This window comes from Magallana gigas, chromosome 5 (assembly GCF_963853765.1).
Source record: "Magallana gigas chromosome 5, xbMagGiga1.1, whole genome shotgun sequence".
In the NCBI taxonomy this organism is placed as follows: domain Eukaryota; kingdom Metazoa; phylum Mollusca; class Bivalvia; order Ostreida; family Ostreidae; genus Magallana; species Magallana gigas.
This window is the reverse complement of record NC_088857.1, coordinates 34,342,622-34,363,376: the sequence shown is the minus strand read 5'-3', so window position 1 is coordinate 34,363,376 and position 20,755 is coordinate 34,342,622. Positions and strand designations below refer to the sequence as shown.

General features: G+C 34.0%; 1 protein-coding gene across 7 annotated transcripts in view; it reads left to right on the top strand.

The window, feature by feature from the left end:
* LOC105332396 (ankyrin repeat and sterile alpha motif domain-containing protein 1B) overlaps positions 1-20,755 on the top strand; it is a 57,991-nt gene that overhangs the window by 27,211 nt on the left and 10,025 nt on the right. For 3 of the 7 annotated variants that reach the window (XM_066084705.1, XM_066084703.1, XM_066084700.1), the window contains 11 exons: positions 9,058-9,311; positions 10,674-10,782; positions 12,050-12,153; positions 12,282-12,393; positions 12,931-13,157; positions 13,616-13,783; positions 14,197-14,325; positions 15,021-15,092; positions 15,617-15,640; positions 15,834-15,851; positions 18,077-18,301. In XM_066084705.1, coding sequence (XP_065940777.1) covers positions 9,058-9,311; positions 10,674-10,782; positions 12,050-12,153; positions 12,282-12,393; positions 12,931-13,157; positions 13,616-13,783; positions 14,197-14,325; positions 15,021-15,092; positions 15,617-15,640; positions 15,834-15,851; positions 18,077-18,301 — 1,442 coding nt within the window. Of the gene's footprint in view, positions 1-9,057; positions 9,312-9,832; positions 9,924-10,673; positions 10,783-12,049; positions 12,154-12,281; positions 12,394-12,930; positions 13,158-13,615; positions 13,784-14,196; positions 14,326-15,020; positions 15,093-15,616; positions 15,641-15,833; positions 15,852-18,076; positions 18,302-20,755 lie in introns of all 7 variants that reach the window. The other 4 variants (XM_066084701.1, XM_020068981.3, XM_066084702.1 and 1 more) reach the window with 4 other exon arrangements.

Below are 20,755 nucleotides of genomic sequence, written 5' to 3'. Positions count from 1 at the left end.
ACACATGCATAAACGTCAATGGACTGAGTGTGTATCTTGGCCACAGGAAGTAATGGCTGGTAATGATTCCTGGTTATATGAGCCTTATCCTGAATAGTGTGTAATAGCGGGTGATGTAAGGACAGTGATTATAATAGTCCCAGTACGCAGGGAGTTATAGCCATCCACAAACACCAAAACATCCCAGTTAGGCTGAACAAAGCAAAATCATTTGTCAATTGTTGTGCAAGGATTATACACACAATGAAAGGAAAATATTGTGTTTTTGGTGCATTGAATCACAGATAGTGACTTTCAATTGACGGGCTCCGACTTCCTATTTGTGTTTGATGAGGTCAACTCTTCTTTCCTGAGTTTCCCCCCACCGGATATTTCAGCATTAATAACATGAGAGAGGAAGAGAAGGGGAGAGAAGGATAGGAGATGTACGCTGTGCTGTAGCTGCCCCATTCAGTATTTTGACTGCAGGCTGATTGGCACGGTTTACTTTCCTTGATTTAATCAGGGTTGTCTCAGTGTTTGTTTCTGTGTCAGCATCCTTTTATTTATTAGGAGAGCCTAATCGTTCCAGAGTAAACATTTTGTCTCTGTGAACCAAGAAAGAGACCCTATTTTAACTATTGGGATTTATCTGGGAACTTTTCTTTCTGTTTTTTTGTGTGTGTGTGCAGACCATTCAAACATTTTGGGAAGGAATTTATTGATTTACAGTAAAGAGGTAATTATGGGATGCTGTATATTTAATCCATCAAATATTTTATATGTGATCTCTATAAAGATTAGATTGATTTTTCAGGCTTTCGTCAAAAAGGGGAGAGTCAGTTTTGATTTTATTCATACAGAAAACTATCCTATGTATGCACAATAAATCTATATGATAGCCTTTTAATGTCAGCATCAGGCCAGTTTTTGCCAGATACCGAACATTTTTTATCATTTTTGATAGCTCTATAATGGACAAAAACCCAGATAGAATGCAGGCATTGGTGGGAGGAAAACTTTTTCCTGTGCTTGAAACAACACACAGAATGATGTTCAGGCTTTGAGATGTTTCTATAAGCATGCTAAGATCTCTATCAGATTTCCCTGTAGTCTGCTCTCATACCAAGATCTCTTTATTTCAGTCCCCTAGTATATATATGTAGCGTACTGATACATCAACATTCTTTCCATGTCAACATATTATTCTAAAGCTCCGAACTTATTTTTATGTGTTTATCCACGTATCTGTGTTAATTTGATAATGGTCTTATTACTTACTTGACAGGATTGCGTACATATCTGTGTGCATGTGATTAGTGTAAATGGCTTAAGTTTATCGAGGTGTCCCTCTTATAAGTAATTTTAGTGAAAGGAAGAAGCACATGTCAATAAATGGTTAAAGCTTGCTAGGTCACAACAAATATTATAGTTGGCGACATTTAATTGACCATCTAATTGTTTCTATGTCCTTGCTATGGATGAGTTCCTTGACATATAAATTTAATCGAAACCACCAGCTGCTAGATTTACAGAAATATTTTTTTCTCTGAAACAGAGAAAGCTTTAATTGCGTGAAAATGGTGTTTATCTTCATCGAGTACGAGTTTGTTTCACCTGATACCTAATCACTCAAGGTAAAAAATCCAAAGATAATGGGGTGTGGGGGTATGAATTAAAACTCAGAATCCATCGGTTCCTTGCTAAGGACATTCCTCTTTCCACTTTTTGGCACATGGTTGACTTCTTCAGGCTCCAACCTATTGGAATCCATGGTTCTGGTGTTGGAATGCAAAAGGAGGGAGATGTGTTTTATTGCAATCAAAATCTGTGGCCCCTAGTTTTTCCTTAGATTACATATGTACAGAGGGAGCTTTAATGAAAACGGCAGACACATTAGGTTATCTGATTCGCGTTTGATTATCCAGACAGCAAGCACACCTCCCGGAATTCATTTTTTTCTATCTCCGCATGTACAAGTGTCTGAAGAACATGGAGCCATCCAATCTCTTATTATTATTTGTGAAGATTTTCTCTCTCTGTTTAAAACATCAGGTGCGTAAGTCTATTATAATTCCAGTTTGATGTTGCAATGAAAGCTTGAGTTGCTCATTGTTTTATTTTTCTTTGATCTTTCAATGGTTTTATGTAAATTCACTGGATAATTTTGATATGTGTCTGCATGGAAAGAAAAAAAGAATTTATGATTTATAAAAGATTTACTGTTCCTCAAAATATGATACATTTGGCAGCTAGCTTAATATTTTAGTAATTCAATTCAGTAAACCCATCAGAATGAATGCAATACCAATATAAACAAATTAGGACATAAATTCTTCCAGCTTTAATAAATTTTTTAGGTCAAGCAATTTCATATTATCGTGCCTGTATATTTAAAAAATAAACAGCAATTTAAAAAGTTCACCAGGATATGAACTTGGTTTGTCATGTGATCAAATCCTGCGAAGCCCAAAGGCTTCTCAGAAGATTTGATCATGTACCAACCAAGTACATTTCCTGATGAACTTTTAAACATTGCTGTTTATTACTTATATTTACATTTGTAAAAGGAAAATCGTTCAGAATTGTTAAAATTACCGTGTTTTTTTGTTTACAATAATCCAATTGATAAGCATGTGCTATAATCATTGTGACGTCATGAAAATGTTAACAGAGAATTGAACGTTTTCGCTATTTTTTAAGTTCATATAAGGAAGCATTTTTGCAAATGTAAAAATAAAAATTGAAATAAGGGATTGCATGGACACTTAAAGTTTGCAGAAAAGGGGAACTTTGCGAACCTAGTACACGTTCTACGTCCGTCCTTATCTTTGTGGAGTAACTTGAGGATAATTTTGTAGTGGGAGGTAATTCTTTACTAATTCTGAAAAAGAGATATGTAATGTAGAATGTTTTTTTAGTGTTTCAAGTGATTTTGCTGCATTTGTGAGTTTCATGAAGTACTGGTATTTACACTCCTTTTTTTTCATTTACTTCCTCATTATCGGAAAGGGCAATTAAGATATCCCTGTCGGGAAGGAAACAAATTTATATTTGAATGATTTCAGTACTGGTTCAACGGTGTAATTTTGTAACAATTGCTGTACAAAAGGATGCGAAATGGAGTGATGCATAAAATTACATGATGTTTTACAAGGGTGTAGACAATATGCGGAGATGTCACTTACCACAGCTATATCATCAGCGAGCTGCTTCTCCATACAGATTGTGTTATTCACTACAGGAAGTCACTTGCAGATGTATAGATTGCAAATTATGTACTGTTTTACGTACAACAGTAAAAAGCTCTTCTCTTGAATGGGAAGTACATGTACAGTAAACGACTAGTTTATGGGTAAATTTCATCTTTGTGCTTTTATTGGTTCATAAAGTACATTTGATCGACTGACCATAATAACTAATATAAAAGACACTTTATAGGTAAGTGGAATTTTTATAAAGTTTTTACACTAGGCTTATTATCTTCCATTATAGTTTATATGTTAAATGAATGTACAGTAGAAAGTAAAAGTCCTTTGGGAAAACCGCAACATTTTCATGAATTATGATACATAAGCTTACTGGTAGTTTGAAAACAGACAGATATTTATATTGATTCAATATAGAACGCTATGTTTAAGGTGAATCATGCTGCTTTTTAATGGGTAAAATTGGATAGATTCTTGATACATTGAGATATTTATATTTATTCTCTTAAAGTATGGTAATATTAGTAACTTCTGGTATTGGACGTATATATCACCATTGTCACATCTAGATATTTATTCATTATAAATTAATTGAAAGTATAAATGAACCTAATTCTCTATCACTTCAAAAAAGGTTACCCTTCATTATCACCATACACAGAAAGTTGCGCCAGATGCTTTTTCTATTGTCTGTGGGCATGCTTTATCTTGACAAGAAGCTAGGAGTCAAGCTGGAAGCAAAAATGAGGAGCAAAAGAATTCTGGCATGAATTCCAGGGAAGTCAGATTTACCTGCAGATCATAGGCAATGTATCAAATGCTGGCTGACATGATAGTGTCTTGGGAGGCAATAATGTCTTGGTTCCTGGGGAGAAGTGAAGCATAAAATGCTGTTATTCCAGGCGCCAAACAATGATGCACTTACATATCAATCATACCTATAGTAAACAAGATCATAATGTGGTGCTAGGGAGTAACGAAAATGACCCATTTCCAAATTTTCCCACAGGTTTTTTTTGGCAGTCTATTGCATATGGTATTTTTTGCGATCAAGCTGTGATGTCAGTGCTGTGGTAGTAATTTTGACACAGCTGTTGTCTGTTTCGGAGAACTTTGTCAAATTAGTTAGCTTATCGGAGGAATTTTCAGTGATGATCATGGAGAAAAACAGATCCGTACACAGCTTTGATAGCCTTCATTGGCTCCCGTCTGCTCCCTGTAATTTGTGCTGTGATAAATTGAAAGCAAGGTATTTTGCACTTGATAAAAGTGCTTTGTTTCAGAGGTTGGTGTGTTTAGTTTATCTGACACAGAGGAGTTATAGTGAGGGAGTTATATTGGAAATTTGATCTCTCATTTGAAGAGAAGAAGAACTACAGTATATTTCTTTAGGATGTAGCATCACACATTTGTTGGCAAAGATAAATGCAGTCTCAAAGCAATTTTTTAAATAATGTTTCTCTTATAAATGAGTATTTTGTCAGTCTTTTCATTGAAAAGTAAGCATTTGTAACCCAAAGGTATTCATTTTTCCAATATATGTAATACGTAAGAAGTTTAAGTTTTATTATCGATAAAGGTGGTGCAAAGCTGTACAACTTCTTGAGATATTGCATAATCAACATTTTATGTTGTGTTGGCACTGAGGTATAGCATTTGGATGCAAAGGGTAATGGCTTCAGAATATGCAGTTTAACACTTCAAATGTGTTTTTTAACCAAAAACTCACACTTTCTATACTCTGAACACTTTAAGTCATTTAGCCGAATTTTCAACCATAGACTATTTTACATGCAGCTTTATTCTGTGAGCGTAAGGTGAGGTGGTTATTTGAGTGTTTGATCTTCATAGAAGAAGATGTCTTCCACCATGCAGAATTCTTAGTCTGATATCAATTTTGTTCTCATTCAATTCTGTTATGGTTGGTTGTGTTTGGCTTGAGAGACTGCTAGCACTGGAGCATTTGCAGACGCTACAGGTTCTAGAATTTCTGGTTGTAATGTGGCATAAATTTTTTAATTCCTCCATAAATAAATATAAAGAACACAGTCAAAAAACTTTGCCAAAAACTGATAGGGAGTAAAATTGATTGATTCATGATCTGTGCTTTCAAACAATTTAAATACAATATAAAAGAATTCTTGAGATTTTAGGGGCATGTGCTTTGTACTTATAGATATATCTTTAACGTCTGAAATAATCCATATTGTACATATTGCAAACGGCAGGAAAGCACTTCCTGAGAGTTCTATGTGATGCATTACTAGGTGCAAGTATCGGGATAATGTATGGAGACAGCGGTAATATCCCACACAGGCAGGTTCAGTATGAGTTATGGCCCTTTGGAATGCACCTGTATAAGAATTATGAGTCAGCTAGAAAACTAAACAGAGATCTTGGGAACGTTCTAAACTAGCCTGATATAGTATTGTCAGGAATGTCAAGTGGCCATTAAGCTGGTCAAGATATATCAACGTCAGCTAAAATTGATTTTGAAAATGACCTTGAGTGTATTGTATTCCAGAGGTTTCAACAAGTGGTTTTTCTATGAATATGATTCAATAACTAATATGTTTGGATGAATTCCAACATTCTAGAAATCACAAAAGCATGATATTGTGAGGTCAAGGTGACTTAAGTTTTAGTTCTCTTTGCCATCATAGTTTCTAAATAAGTCATAGAGTTTCCAAATGAACCTGGTATGATATCCATGGAAAACTAGTAAGTGACATTTAGGTGTTCTATGAGATATCGTTTATAATCCATCTAATTTGAAAATTTAAGGTGGATGAGGTTATATTGTTATGGTTAGTCATATGGTATACTGTTAGAATTCTGGATCAATGATACAGACATCTAGCTAAGATGTCAACAATTGTTATTGACATTCGAGAACATTGTTGCTGTTTTGTTACAAAAAATACCAGTAACATTGAACTTTATGTAGAATGATCAACAATTATGTAACCCCATAACATATTATTTTGTTATATTCTATCATTGTAATATATTTAAATTTTTGACAAGTCAGCATGAAAACAGAGAGTAGCAATTGATATATTTTTAGCAACATGACTTAAAAATTTGATGTAATATCTAGTCGAGCTAAATAAACTTTACTACCTATCCCAAATTCAACACTAAGAAAAGTGTATTACAAATGATAGAGGTTGATATGGCAGCACTCCTTGGGCTTCTTCAAGTAAAGTTATGTAAACTGTACATTGCCAAATGTTTTTTTCACATATGAGCGGGAATCAAGGACTTACACTCCCCCATCATAATCAGAGTCAGATGGGTGATTGAATCAGCAGCCAGCAGAGGCTTGGCGGGAGTTGCACAACAGCGATCCCGCTCAGATTTAGATTGTTTTAAAAAATTTATTGTGTCTGTTTTTTGAAAATTGTGTAATAATGCGGATTTGGTATCAGCCAGGTATGTTTTGTATTTTTAGATATTTCAGATTGAGTCTTGAACATTCATGGTTCAGGAATTCTTTCTGCAACAATCCACTGTAATCAGAAGGTTTAAAATTTTTATTAAATGTTCAACATATTGGCACGCTTTTGAAAAAGTTATTGCACATTTTGTGTAGTATTGAGTTAGTATATTTTATGTCATCAATGGAACTTCTATTTATTTCCTTTGGATCTTAATAACTCAATCAAGGGGCATCTTATTAAGTCATCATCATTAGGTTTCATTACAGGTACATTAACGTCATGATGAAATTGAAACTCTAAAATTCAAATCTGGTTTATTATGGTTATCAACCATTACCTGAGTACATGGATTACCAGTACAAATGATTTTTTTTCATTGGTTTGATTCAAGGCATGGATTAAGTTGCAATAAGTCATGAAGAGTGTAGCTCATTAAGTAGTTAGAAACAGGTAGATCTTATCAGTGATGTAAGATGTATAGGTCCTGACCTGTTCATGATGAGAGTATATTTAGTACTAGTGGTCAAGCTTAGATCTTCTGTGATCATGTAACTTGTTTGAAGATTCATAATGTTGGCAGCAGTTTCATGGTCATATTGAAAGGGATTTTTGCTCAACTTAAGTTAGTGTCATAACTCATAATGTTTTCATGCAATTCAATTCAGATAATATTATTAATTACCCGGGTATTTAATAAACAGCACTTTTTTAAAACCTAGCTCATTGAAACAGGGAATTTTAATTGCAGCAATAGTTCAATGTACCGGGTAATTGATGACAGCATTTCCTGTCAATGTTTACTTGTTGCACAATTTGTTGACTGTTGTACAGTTAGTCAGACAGAAGATGGGCCAGCATCTGGCTTGTCTTGTTTACAGTGAGGTATACTCGATACAGATCATTAGTCAGATGTTCTGCGGGCACCCACAAGCAATGAACTTGGGTAATGAAGTGAAAAAGAAGAAGGAAACATGAATTCTTGGCCAATTTGTGAGAAAAAAACAGTTGTTAACATCAGAACTTTGACATCTCATTTACTGCTGTTTTTACAGCTTTTTTTTTTTTAAGTTTCCTGAAGATTTGCTGTTTGTTTTTTGCTGCAGGTTTAGGAAAAATGGTTTTGATATCTTGTTTACGAATTGTAGAACCAACCAAAAAATTTCATGTATTGGTAAATTTAAAAGCACTTTGCATAATGTACAAATGATGCGTGTATGGAGACTCAGGACACATCTTCATATAGTTACTCATTTGCCTTCAAGCATACTATGATCAATAACAAGGGTTTTTAGAAAAATGCTCACACACACGTGAATGAATGCAGCATTGCAGGGTTCCTTAAGTTTAAAATCCTTAGTGATGTAACAGTCATCTTCATCATCATCATCAAACCATTATCATCAGCAGCAGAGCATTGTGCATTGATTCACCTTTGGCTATGTTTTGTATCTGAATGCATCTTTCCTCCAAGGAATTTGATATTGGCATTGAAATATGGTTGACTTGGGACTTTACTGCTGCCATGGCTCAAGCAGTGCTAATTTGTAGGTGCTAATTGAGGATGGAAGAATAATGGCTTTTACAGATTGAACATGCTTTTCATTAGTGTTAGAAAAAATATTTTGGCAGTGATAAACTGATATTTCAGGTATTTCAAATTTCATATCAAACCAATATGCTAGCAATCACTTCAGGAGTCATCTAGTCCTGTATTTCGGGGAGAACTTTTGATCAGATTTTGCCTATAAGGAGAGTGATTTTGGATGTTTATTTTTGCAATATATATTGAATGAACACAGTACAGTAATAAAATGTTAATCAAGACATTTTGATGTTTAAAGTAATACAATTTATAAGTTTACATTGATATTACTGATTTACCCACAGAAAGAGGTAAAATAAAAAGTAAAAGAGAAGGAAGTCTCAGCTTGTTGTACATGTATTAGCAGGAAATAAATTAAGATACTGTGCAAAGAGTAGTTATGCAAGATCTTGCGTCAAGGGGGGGGGGGGGGGGTCAACAAAATTTATTCTGATATATATGTACATGCTTATTTAAATGCTTTTGTGGAAAATAAAGGGGCCTGAAAATAGTGGCAGAATCAAATGTTTACATTTATAATTTTTCTTGTGTTTTTGAAAATGTATCATGCAATATGTTATTGAGCGAGAGTTTCTCTTAATACACAAATTTAATTACCAGTAAGAATACCTAAATTGAGTGGATGACTAATTAGAGAAAGTTAGATAAATATAAGTAAGTATTTCCCTTCAGGGTACAGCTCACACAGCAGGGTGCATTAATTGAGGTGTCGGTGACACCGATGAATATATACTGATCAATAAACCATATGTACATACTATATATTTTATTGTATGATGTGTACACTACAGTGAAGCAGTGATGGTTTTTTTGGTCATTGTAGGTCTGTATCGGGGCTCTGTGATTGGTGGACCAAGGACCTTAGTGACCCAAATTTCAGACAATGTCGCTCATCGAAATTCCTGGTCCTCTAAGAGGAAGTCTCTTCCTGGCGCCTTGGCAATGACCTTGGATCCCATGAAGGAAGAAAGCTTTGAAAAGAAAATGGCCACAATTGCAATGTCATCTCATGATCCAAGAATGTCAAGGTTACATGGTAAAGAAGATGGACCAGATGATGATGAGGAATGGGCGAAGGTAAGCATCATAATGTCAAATGAGCTGGCTTCATTTTAATTTAGAGTGAAAACTTATGAATATGCTTTAAAACTTCCTCTAATAGAACCAGGATTTTCTCAGTCCTTTTTTATCGCCTTGATTTAAATATTATCAGAGTTTAAGGTACATATTCAGGTGATGGTAGAAAAAGTGGTCTGTATTGATAGGAACATGGCACATTGTACTGTTAACCAACTGTTATAGGGTACAAGAAATACTCTCAATGCCCCTGTTCAAATCATTATGAATTACTGCAATATACTGCAAAAATACATGATAATATGATTGAAGTCAGATAGCTAGGAAAGGCAAAACTTTGTCATTGGGAATATTATATTTTAAAGTTGGTTTACAGAACTACATGAAACCTTAAGCTATCTTAGAGGCAATATTTTATCCTCATTTTGATATTTTGACATGTATTATGAAATGTAAATTCTTATGAGATGTTTATATTTTGGAAACGCGAAATTAGAATTAATTTGACCTTTGACCTTTAGATTGCGGATATTGTCTCTAGTTTTGGAGGAGACATTGGTGTGTACACTGACCTGCCGTCATTTGAGGCCGAAATACAGATGCTCAACCGAGGTACACCAGCATGCTGTGAAGGCACACATTGTCTTGTGTGTCCATACCAATTTCAGAATTATTCACATCTTCACACAATAATCTGCCCATATTCTAGGCCATGCATGAACAGAATGAAATCTATTACCAATTTCAGTACCAATTTCTTTTTGTGATTGCTGATTCTCATACTAATACATTCCTCTTTACATGGAACATTCTGAGCTTGCAGATACTATATAGCTTAAAAAGGCAGATAATTTTAGGCTTGCTAGAACAGAAGAGGAAATCGTCAGTAATGGAGTGTTTTTTCCAAAATATCACTCAAACTTTTAAAACAAAATCAATTCAAAATCCCATTATGATGGATATATATATCGAAATTGAACATGCTAGTACATATTACATGTAATTAACAATAAATTGGAATATATATACACTGAACAGATACTGGTAACAACACTAAGGTTGCAGAGTAGAAGTATAGACTAAGGAACGGGCACTAGTTTTAAAGACAAAAAACTGGACGAGGTCCCAATCTCCTCTAAACCCAGACTGGTTTCTAATTTCTCAGCTGACTAACCATTGAATTAACAAGATTTTTTGTGGATTTCAGGTTTCTTTTATATTTTTTCCTTCCTATTTATTCTACTAAAAGCGGCAGGACTTGTTTTTCCTTATTGAAAGCGCCAGATATCCTGTGAAACGATATCTATTTCCTTACAGTATTTGCATGACCTTTCTGCACTTGTAGTCTTGCATGTTCTTTAGATTGAGGACATTATGGCATCTTTTGGGGGTGGAATTGCGAGGGAGTCAGTGTTCATGCGAGAAATGGAACCCGCCTTTCTGAAAAAGTTAGCCGACAGTTTGCAACAGTGTATGTATTCATAATGTCTCATAGCTGGTTTATCCTGTTATGTCATCAATATCCTATCACACATAGACATAAGAACGACACTCAGATTAGAGTCTATAAAACATAAAGCACTTTAAGTAGCATCACAGCTTCACTCATGTTTAGAAGTTTTTAAGATTTCTAAATTAGTAAAACATAGCTACAGCACATATAACTAAGGAGTGAAAAAAAGTAAGTTTTAAATATGTTTGGGGTTATTGAATCCCCCCACCCACCCCCCCCCCCCCACCCCCATCTTCCACTGCCAACCTAATCCTCCCTTCCTACTCCCCCAATTACCAAATCAGATAGGAACAAAAAAATAACCAAAATGACATTAAGAAGCAGAGGATATCCTGAAACCCCCCCCCCCCCCCCCCAAAAAAAAAAATAATAAAAAAAACTTACCGTAATACTCCAGCTGCCAAAAATCTTTGGAATTCCAGCCACCATTTATTCTTAATAGATTTCTGTTGTAATTTTTACAATATCATGATTGTGTTGATTATTTTTGATATTTTGATAGAAAAATTGAAGAATGCGGTCAGGTTTGAAAAAAAAAGATTTGATAAAGTAAAGGAATCCACATTGTTCCCAGCTATTTCCTCTCTCTCTCTCTGCTTTGATTCTTTCAATGCTAAGGCCAAGTCATGCTGCAATTGCAGATTTCAAACTGATTCCATAATCTCTCCGATTTGAAAATTATTCTGAATATATCTTGCATGCTTTTTTAAAATAAATCTTGACTTGTTTGACTCTTTGCATTCCTGTGCAGATCTTCATCATTGATTATATGAAAGTATTCCCTGTTATAATATGATTAATGTTTCAATTTTTCTCTGTACAACATGTTGTATCGTAGCCAATTCAGTCATATGTATAGAGATAGTGGGGTCGATAAAAATCACTTGGTGCATGTTTGTAACAGATGGGATATGAGTCAAGATATTCATGCATCTGATATGAGTACATGTACCGGTACATGTAGGATAAAATGATAGGTACAAGAAAAAGGGAGAGGGGGTGGGAATTATGTGTAGATTTTTTACAAGAAATTTAACAAAAGTTATATTGGGAGTTAAAAATTGAGGAAAAAAATATTTTACATGTGTATGTAAAATGCATGTATTTTATTTTTTTTTTTAATTGTAAATCAGTACTAGTAATAGGGATAATTAATATGTTTTTATTCATTTTCATGTACCAATACTTTTGTATGTATGCATCTACATCTGTTGCTGTTTGATAGACCCTGGGAGGATTTTGAGTGTCGGGGAGTGGCTGGAGGAAAACGGCCTGGGACATTACGAGAACACTCTGGTCGCTAATGGCTTCGATCACACAGACTTCTTGGTGAGTTCTCAGTCATTTAAATGAGGCATCTGTTAATAGCATGGATGTTTTATCCATATTCATAGATGCAGGTGTATATTTACACAGTCAGGTATTATTAAAAAGCTGCACGATGCTTTTTTTTGCAGGGAGGAAAGATAATGGAGGAAAGTGACCTTGAAGCCATTGGAATTACCTCAGCAGAGCACAGAAAGAAGATCCTGGACTCAGCCAGAGCTCTGCCCCAGCTTACCCCGATAGGTAATCAAAGTACTGAAGCTACATGTAATTACTGCAGTTGCTTTTTTGTTTAGAGATCAAGATGATTTAGAAGTGCAACCTCATCACTGCATGCACCAATGTTGGAGCATTGCTGCTTTGATGGTAGTTAATTTTTCTACATTAATTTAAATCAAAGACTGGCATGATGATCATAGTATTCACAACCAAAAAATTAGATAAGAAGAGTGCATCTGACAGTAATATTTTACTTCCCTAAATAATTAAATGTACCGGTATTTAGATTTCTATGCAGAGCATAGGTAAGCCAGGGCTTTTTGTTCACATTTATGGTGAATGACTAAATACCAAAGTAAAATTTTCAAATCAACTAAGTATGCATACATGTTTCACTTAGATTGTTTCATTCACCATTGCATGGTTATCAGACAATTACATGAGTCCAATATAGTGTTGGTACGGAAATCATTTTGGATGTTTGGGACAAATGTAGCAATATATCCTTTATGTGCAACTGTTATAGACTGTTTGTTTAGAAGTGTTGTGTAAATATTTCAGACCCTGATAACCTCCCCCCTTCCGTCAGTGAATGGCTGAATTCGCTGCATCTGGGGGACAAGACGGAAACATTCATGAACAAGAACTTTGACACGATGGACCGAGTAATGAAACTGTGGGAAGTGGAGCTGATCAGTGTATTAGACATCACAGCTGTTGGGCACAGGAAGCGGATCCTGGCCTCGCTAGAACACAGGAAGAAGCCTGACCGACAGTTCACCAGCTTGGTACGACAAGGACAAAGAGAGATAACTCCTGCACTTCTCTGTCATATCCTAAATTGATTCAATTATACTTCATTCTTTTTACATGGAAGTGTTGTCATAACATGCAAATCATGTGTGTTATTTTTAACTTATTTTGAGTGAATTTACTCATTCGGTTTGATTTTTCATTGCTTTGCAAATTCAGTTAGAATAGATGCTATATCTAAAACCTATTGAGATTTTTGTATAGCATACAAATAATTTGATGACCATTGTAAAATATCTCCTATTTGCCAATCAATGCAAGCATTTCAAACAGAAGCACTATCTTTACCATTACACATGTAGTCAGGCTTTGATATATATATATGTCACCTTTTTAAAGTTTTTAATTTAGAGAGCTTCTGGGAATATGAATTAAAGATTTCTTATTTTTATTTAATTGTTTATGAATTATTATTTTTATTTTTTATTTTTAGAAGAGGCGCAATAAGGATGAGGATCGATCATCCTCAGAGCCTGAACTTAACCTTTACAAGGATTACACCAAGGTCAAACCTCTTGCCTCATCCTCCGAGGAGGACAACAAGGTATCCCAGTCCCTCCCAGATAGCAGTGAGGATGAGGAAGTTTTCCGCAAAGAACAGGTAAAACCTTCATCAGCAATACATGTAAACAGTAAAAAAATGCATAAATATATACTGAAGCTACAATCACATATCTGGAATTTTCTATGGTATATTATTTGCTAGTTTTGGAAAACGTAAAAATTGCAAAAAATTTTGGTTTGTGTGTATCTTAAAAAGGCCCAATATTGTGTTTGCATTGAAAAAATTACTCATGCAAAAAAAAAATTATTTAAAAATTACCTTTTATTTTTCAAAAATTGTACTAAAGAAAAAAAACAAATAATAAATTTACGTTTACCAGTATGATTCTATAGTGTTCAATATTTTCCTTGTAAATATAATTTACCGAGTTTTCAGTACTCTGATAAGAAGTAGTTAGTTGCATGATCCTTGATGAAAAGTAAAGTTTGGTTATTTGATGATCCTTTCAGGGTAAAGCTTTGAGGGACAGCTCTATACACATTCGCCCCCCTCACCAGGCTAACACCACCACCCCCATCAAACAGTGGAGGCACCGGCCCGAGATGTTGATCAAAGGCTGCTGTAACTACACCGCCCAGGTAACAGAGCAGAGTGAACTTGCGGCGTCTGTAGGGCTTATTATTGTAAATTCCTTATTAAAAGCGAGGAATTAATATCCGTGTAAAATCGCGAGAAGACTGTTTCGCGAATTCTAAAATCTCACTTTTAATTTTCGGACACATGTAATCTACATGAAACTATGATAAAATTTTGACATTCGCGATTTTGTGTTCTCGCGATTTGATGGAAAATCGTTGAATCGCGAAATTAAGTACTCGCGTATAATAAGGAATCTACAGTATTATATGTTTAAACTAGCTATGACATGGATAAGATGTAGAAACATCTCAAGTTTTGATTGATTCAGAAATAATCCAAACCAAGTCAACACCAAAAGTACAAAGAAAGACATCTTTGAACAATGTCAAAATTATTTAGGTTCAGAATTAAGGTTGACATTTGTTAAGCTAAGCAATGCATTTGTAAACAATTTTTAAAGTTAAAGGAAAGTTTTTATTCATTTTTGGACAGGTCATTTTACTATTCATGTCAGTTTCTTTATGAATTACAATTGATTTTCATAAGAAATAGAGGGGAAACTGTCTTCCTGTATGAAGCAAAAAAATAATAAAAGCTTCATATAACATAACAAAGTTTGACTGACTTAACAATATTAGTACAGAAGTTAATCCTAATCTCTGTAGGTATTGTATGAAATTTTCAATGCTTTCAGTATCTGGGATCTACGCTAGTCAGAGAACTTGTAGGGACGGAGTCAACGATAGAGGGAATCACCAAACTTAAGGTAGGTGTGTGAACCAGTGATTGGGGCAAGGAGAGTACGACATGCAGTGGTTTCATTGATATCCGAGGGCATCAATTTTGATTGACGTATACAGTAAAATTCAGTAGTTAGATCATTTACATTTGATATTTTTATACTGCAATTAGCATTTATTTTGTGAAACGGCTTGACAACAAAATTAAATGACAGAAATTGTTTGACAAATATTGATAAAACCACGTTAATACAAGAAAACAAATAAATGTTACTAAAAGGACTTTTATTGTTTCAACTTTGTAAAAAAAGGGAGGTAATTGAATAAGATGAAACCAACAAGTAATATATGTCTCTAATAATTGAATTTATGTATCAAAATACAATATGTTAATAAATATTTAACAGACATATGTTATAATATGAGTTATCTCATTAATTCGGTGAATGACCAATTTAAATGACTGATAAGGTCATAATATTAATCTTTCTTCTGCTAATTGTTCATTCTGAACTTTAATTTTAATTACATAACAAAATCTGATTGGCAGATGAAATATAAGAAAAAAATTCAGGTTGGTTAATTGTTGTAAGCTCTGTCAGTAGTTAGCTTTGGTGATCTTCTAAAACCTAAATCAATCACCTCTGTTGTGTTAGATTTTTAATAATTGTGTCATTTATTTCTGATATACTAGGTGTATGCATGACAAATGAAAATAGTTTCAGGTCTATTGAATTTAATGGTCTTTTTCTATTTTTGTTTTTAAGTTGAAATTGTTAGAGAAGGTAATTAATATGAATTAATGTGCAGTCATTTTTATTATTTTTTCCTCAGTTCCTGCATTTACTATTTTCTCTTTTTGTGCATAGATGCGCATGAGTCTGGGGTTCAACAAGAGTTATCATTCTTTGATCACTCAGTAATCAACTCATCCGACCACTAACAAAGCTACCTCCGTCACTTCATTAACTTTCTCTCTATCCAAGCATGGCAATTTCAAAATTTGATTTTGTTTAAGTAATACTGTATATCACTTCCCTGAAAAGTAAATATAAAAATTTAGCAGTACTTTTTAGATTACAAGATGTATGTTGTGTTCATGCATGTGTATAGTTTTCTGTGTTATTGATACTGTGCAGAAAACTCCAAAGCATGTTGCACTTAATATTGTTTGATTATAGATGACATGGCCTTGTGAAACCTTTGCTTGCATGTACAGGCAGTTCTCTTTTCCCAAACTTTTTGAATTGTTGTACACTATATTGTGTGCCATTTAATCCTCCTATGGACATCGGATTCAAATACAGGAGAAATAGTATTCCGCATTGGGAGGAGATGTAAAATAGCAAGGAGGAAATGTATATATATATAGAAATAATATGTAAAGATTAACTTGTTCTACCGTGAGAAATGAGGAAGTTAATGAACATATCATTTGTGGTAATTTATTTTGTTGTAAATAAATTGGGAGCAGATTTAAAATAGTGAAGAGCATTTTTAAGCATTTCCCAATGAACTCTGTATAATAGTATAGGATCATGGTGGAAAACAGTTTTAATGATCAAATTTTTAATTGCGCCCATATACTGATATATAGCATCTTGGTTAAAGTCAAGTGAAATTAATTGAGCATTAACGGAACCTCATACAATGTAGTCAGACTACTTTCTCTGACCAATCTATAGAAATAAGACTAAATATTGACAACCCTATATATTTCCTACGATGTAAATCATTGTAAGTAAAATTGAATTTTCGAGTAAAAAATCTGTATTATATTTTGATTCTTGCATGTTGCACTCTTTGTATGATATGGGAGAATATTAAGCATTTTGTCTCTGGGGAATTTGATAGGTTTCTGGGTTTGAAACGATGCTGCCTTTTTGCATGCTATAAATCTATATATATATTCTTTTTTTCAAATTTTGCTAAAACAGGGAAGAAAAAAACTGATTGAATCTTTTACTTCTAGTTGAAGGATTTAAAGATGAAATGTAAACTTGACTTTATATTTGATTGGACCCTTTCACTCCAGTGAGCTGAATGCATTCTCAATAACTCTGAATAATATCTCCGGCCATTGGAAGCCCATAAGTCATCTGTGATCAAAAGAAACTAGACATATCCACTGAAATCGGAGATTTAAAAAAGCATATTTCATTTCGGATGTTGATTCTCAAGGGAGTCCGGGCCAGAGCTTTAGAGTCATCGTTTATAGTTTAAGAGATGAGACAGTTTTGTTTTCTTCTGATCTGCGAGTTATATCAAATTTTCCGAGCCAGTACCCATGATATCAGGCAGTATTCAAGAGCCAAATTAATTTGAAAAATGCTAATTCTCGGCGCTCATCAGGAGCAGAAATCAAGCGAATAAAACAGAACATTTCTGTCCTATGGCTGTAAATGATGTGGTCTGGAAGAAATCCTCCGTTTCTGAGAAAATGATAAAGGCCACTCCAATCATTAATCATGTGACTTCTACACAGAGTTACGCATTAAAATTTCCTCTTTCTTGTCAACAGAAGTAATGGTGAAATATGAACTAATATGACTTGTCAGGTCTTCTTTTTAATCTCCTTGATCTTATTGAATTGGAGATGTTTAGAGCTGTCAACAGCTACTAAATAGCTTCCCCTATCTTTGTCCATTATTGGACAGTCAAGATTTATTTCACTCAGCATCTTAACTGCAGAATCTTTTTTTAATTTTTCGAGATTTAGTTGGAATCTGTTTTCTAATGGTGGATACATAGAAACTTGTCTGTCACATTTAAATCTCTGTTAACTTACATATATTATGCATGTTGCATTGAAATTTCTTAATTAGTAATTAAAAATGTCTTTTGATTGATTTTTTTTCAATATTTTTTTTTTCAACTTACATTATAAAAATACTCCAATAATGTATATAAAATTTTAAAAATTGTGAGCAAAAAATTAAAAAAAAATTTATGATTGATTTTTCCATATCAAATTTACTATAAGTTGAGAGATATTAATTTTCATTTTTAGAAATCAGCAGACGTCATTGCCAAAATCCCCACCATTTTGTTGTCAATTTCCTATAAAGGGGTCAAGTTCATTGATGCTAAGACCAAAAAAGTGATATGTGACCACGAGATAGGGAACATCTTCTGTGCCTGTCAGGACGCCCAGAGCATGAACTTCTTTGCTTACATCACTCGAGACAACCAAACAGCCAAACATTATTGTCATGTGTTCAACTGTCGGACAGCAGTAAGTGGATTGAGAGATCAAGAGAGAAAGATAAAGATGAGAGAGAGAGAGAGAGAGAGAGAGAGAGAGAGAGAGAGAGAGAGAGATTAACTGATATGTTGTGACAGGGTTTTTTGAATGTGTATTACTTGGTATCAATTTATCTGCATTTTGTATTAAAATATACATAACCTGTACACATTAATTTCTTCCCTATAAAGTCTTAAGTGATGGACATATGGAAATAACTGCAAATTTTAGCCAAAGATTGGACTTATTAGCAAGGATAAAAAATCTATCTGGCCCTTATAGTTTTTTGAACATATTGCTTTAGTGGTGCTATTGCCAGAAATAGATTTTCTTTTGATTTGTTATTAATCTGACATTAAAGTCTCAATATTTTGCAGACAGACTGCATGTCTCTTATGTTAAATAGAGAAACAACGACAGGAGAACTTGTAAATTCTCTTATCCTGAAGTGTTGAAATAGCATTATCTCCCTTTATACTGAATTTTACAGTTTGTTAAACATTTCTGGCTGAGTGGTTTTTAAGCTAGGAAGGGTTCCATAGATTTTCCCCCTGGCTGGGTTTTGGGAGGGGCTGGCTGATGAAGCAGCATCTGTCAGGGTCAGAGAGTGGGTCCCTCCCGGTAGGAGGGTGCATCTGTATGTTCCCTGTGTATTGTGTGAGAGGCCGTCACCTGAATTTTAGCTGAAATTCATATTCTAATTAAGTTAAAGTTAGAACGAATTCATGTAAACTCCCGCAGGGCAGTTCCTTGCCATGATGGAATTTTATGCTATCGAAGGAGGCTTTATTTAAAGAAGAGAACGATAAGTGTATTAGCATTAATTTGGTACAGAATTTAATCATAGTATTCAAACTTGTTAATTGTTATAAAATAATGTTATTATAAACGTAACATACAACTAAGATTTTCTTGTCTGAATTGTAGAATGCTTATACTGTGTGTAAATTGTACAACTTGTTTGAAGGATATCATCATCTATCCGTCAAACCTGGACCAAACTCTCTATTACACATGGAAGATCTTTGCCTACTTGTTGTTGAAGAAATGTCTTTGAGTTTGCGCAGTCATCTGCATGACCTCGTTCTGAAATGCATTCAAAATGGCGTCAGTTTCTAGAATTTAAGTTTTGCAAAATGGAATTGGAATTAATTTTTTTTCCATAAACTGAATACAATAACCTAAGATATATTTTCTTGTTGAGCTGTTTATTGTTCTCAAATTGAGACTCTTCAAAGTTCTGATTTCCAAGAAATAAATTCTTGCTGCAGAAAACCATCCTGAATAGACTTTGAAATACTTGGAGATTATAATGATCTGAAAAAAGTAATAATTCATTAGGGATTATTACAATGTTTACAGCGTCCATTAAGGGATTAACTTTTCAACAATTTATGGCATAGAAGTATTTAAATTTTTGCGGGCTCTGCATGTTCAATACCTTGAATATGTTAACAATTCAAGTCCTTTTATGATAATTACACAAGAAGTCATGTAGGGAAGGGTTATAATTATTTTACACCTGTAGCATTGTGCCAGTTTTGTAAGAAATAAAATATTTAAGAGAAAATCGGTACGTCCACTCGAACTAAACTGTTTACATCATAAATCATTAAATGGTTTTCTTCTAGTTCGATATGCATTCATGGTACCACTGAATAGCTGGATGCCCTAAATATAAAATTTGCCAAAGAGTGCAAAAAATAACTGAAACTTACAACAAAAGTTCTAATGGATCTCGGCAAGCTATCCCTTCATGTCATTGCTGCAATTAAGGTTGCTCAGCGTTTACCATAATGACTAAAGTGAATTGGGAGACTTGTGTAATTATGATGTATTTGTTATTGGGGCTGCATTAAATGATATTGATATATGTTTCTCAATAATTGTGCATTGTCCAGAAAAGCCTTAAAAATGATTGATTCGTCGAAGCTGTTTTGTTTGATATCAATGAATTTTTTTTTCGCCACAGTTTAAATATTGCATTTTTTAACTTCTTCTTTTTTTTCTGAAGGAAAGAGGAGAATCAATGAAAACATTTATCATGATCTGCGATTTAAAGATAACGGGCATTTATTTGATATTAAAGGCACACCTTTTGTGAGCAAATTTGGAAGCAAAGAGGAAAATGTGATGATTTTGATAGTGCAATTTTATCTGATCTTGGCCACAAAAGATTTAAATTCTTGGGGTTCAAAAGTCACTGATTATGAACAAAAGTTGACTGCTCCTTGTGTCATTGAAAATAAAGTAGTTTAAAGTGAACAAGCTGTGAGGCAAATGCAGATAAAAAAGGAGTTAATGTTCATTGACAAATTATGTGAATGAAATGTGTTACAATGCCTTTAATGGACAGATGAGTTAGAATTACAGCCAGAGAGAGCTGCCATAGAAACTCGTGTTCTGGCTTCTTCTATCTGCATGTTCATCAGCAGTAATGGCAGC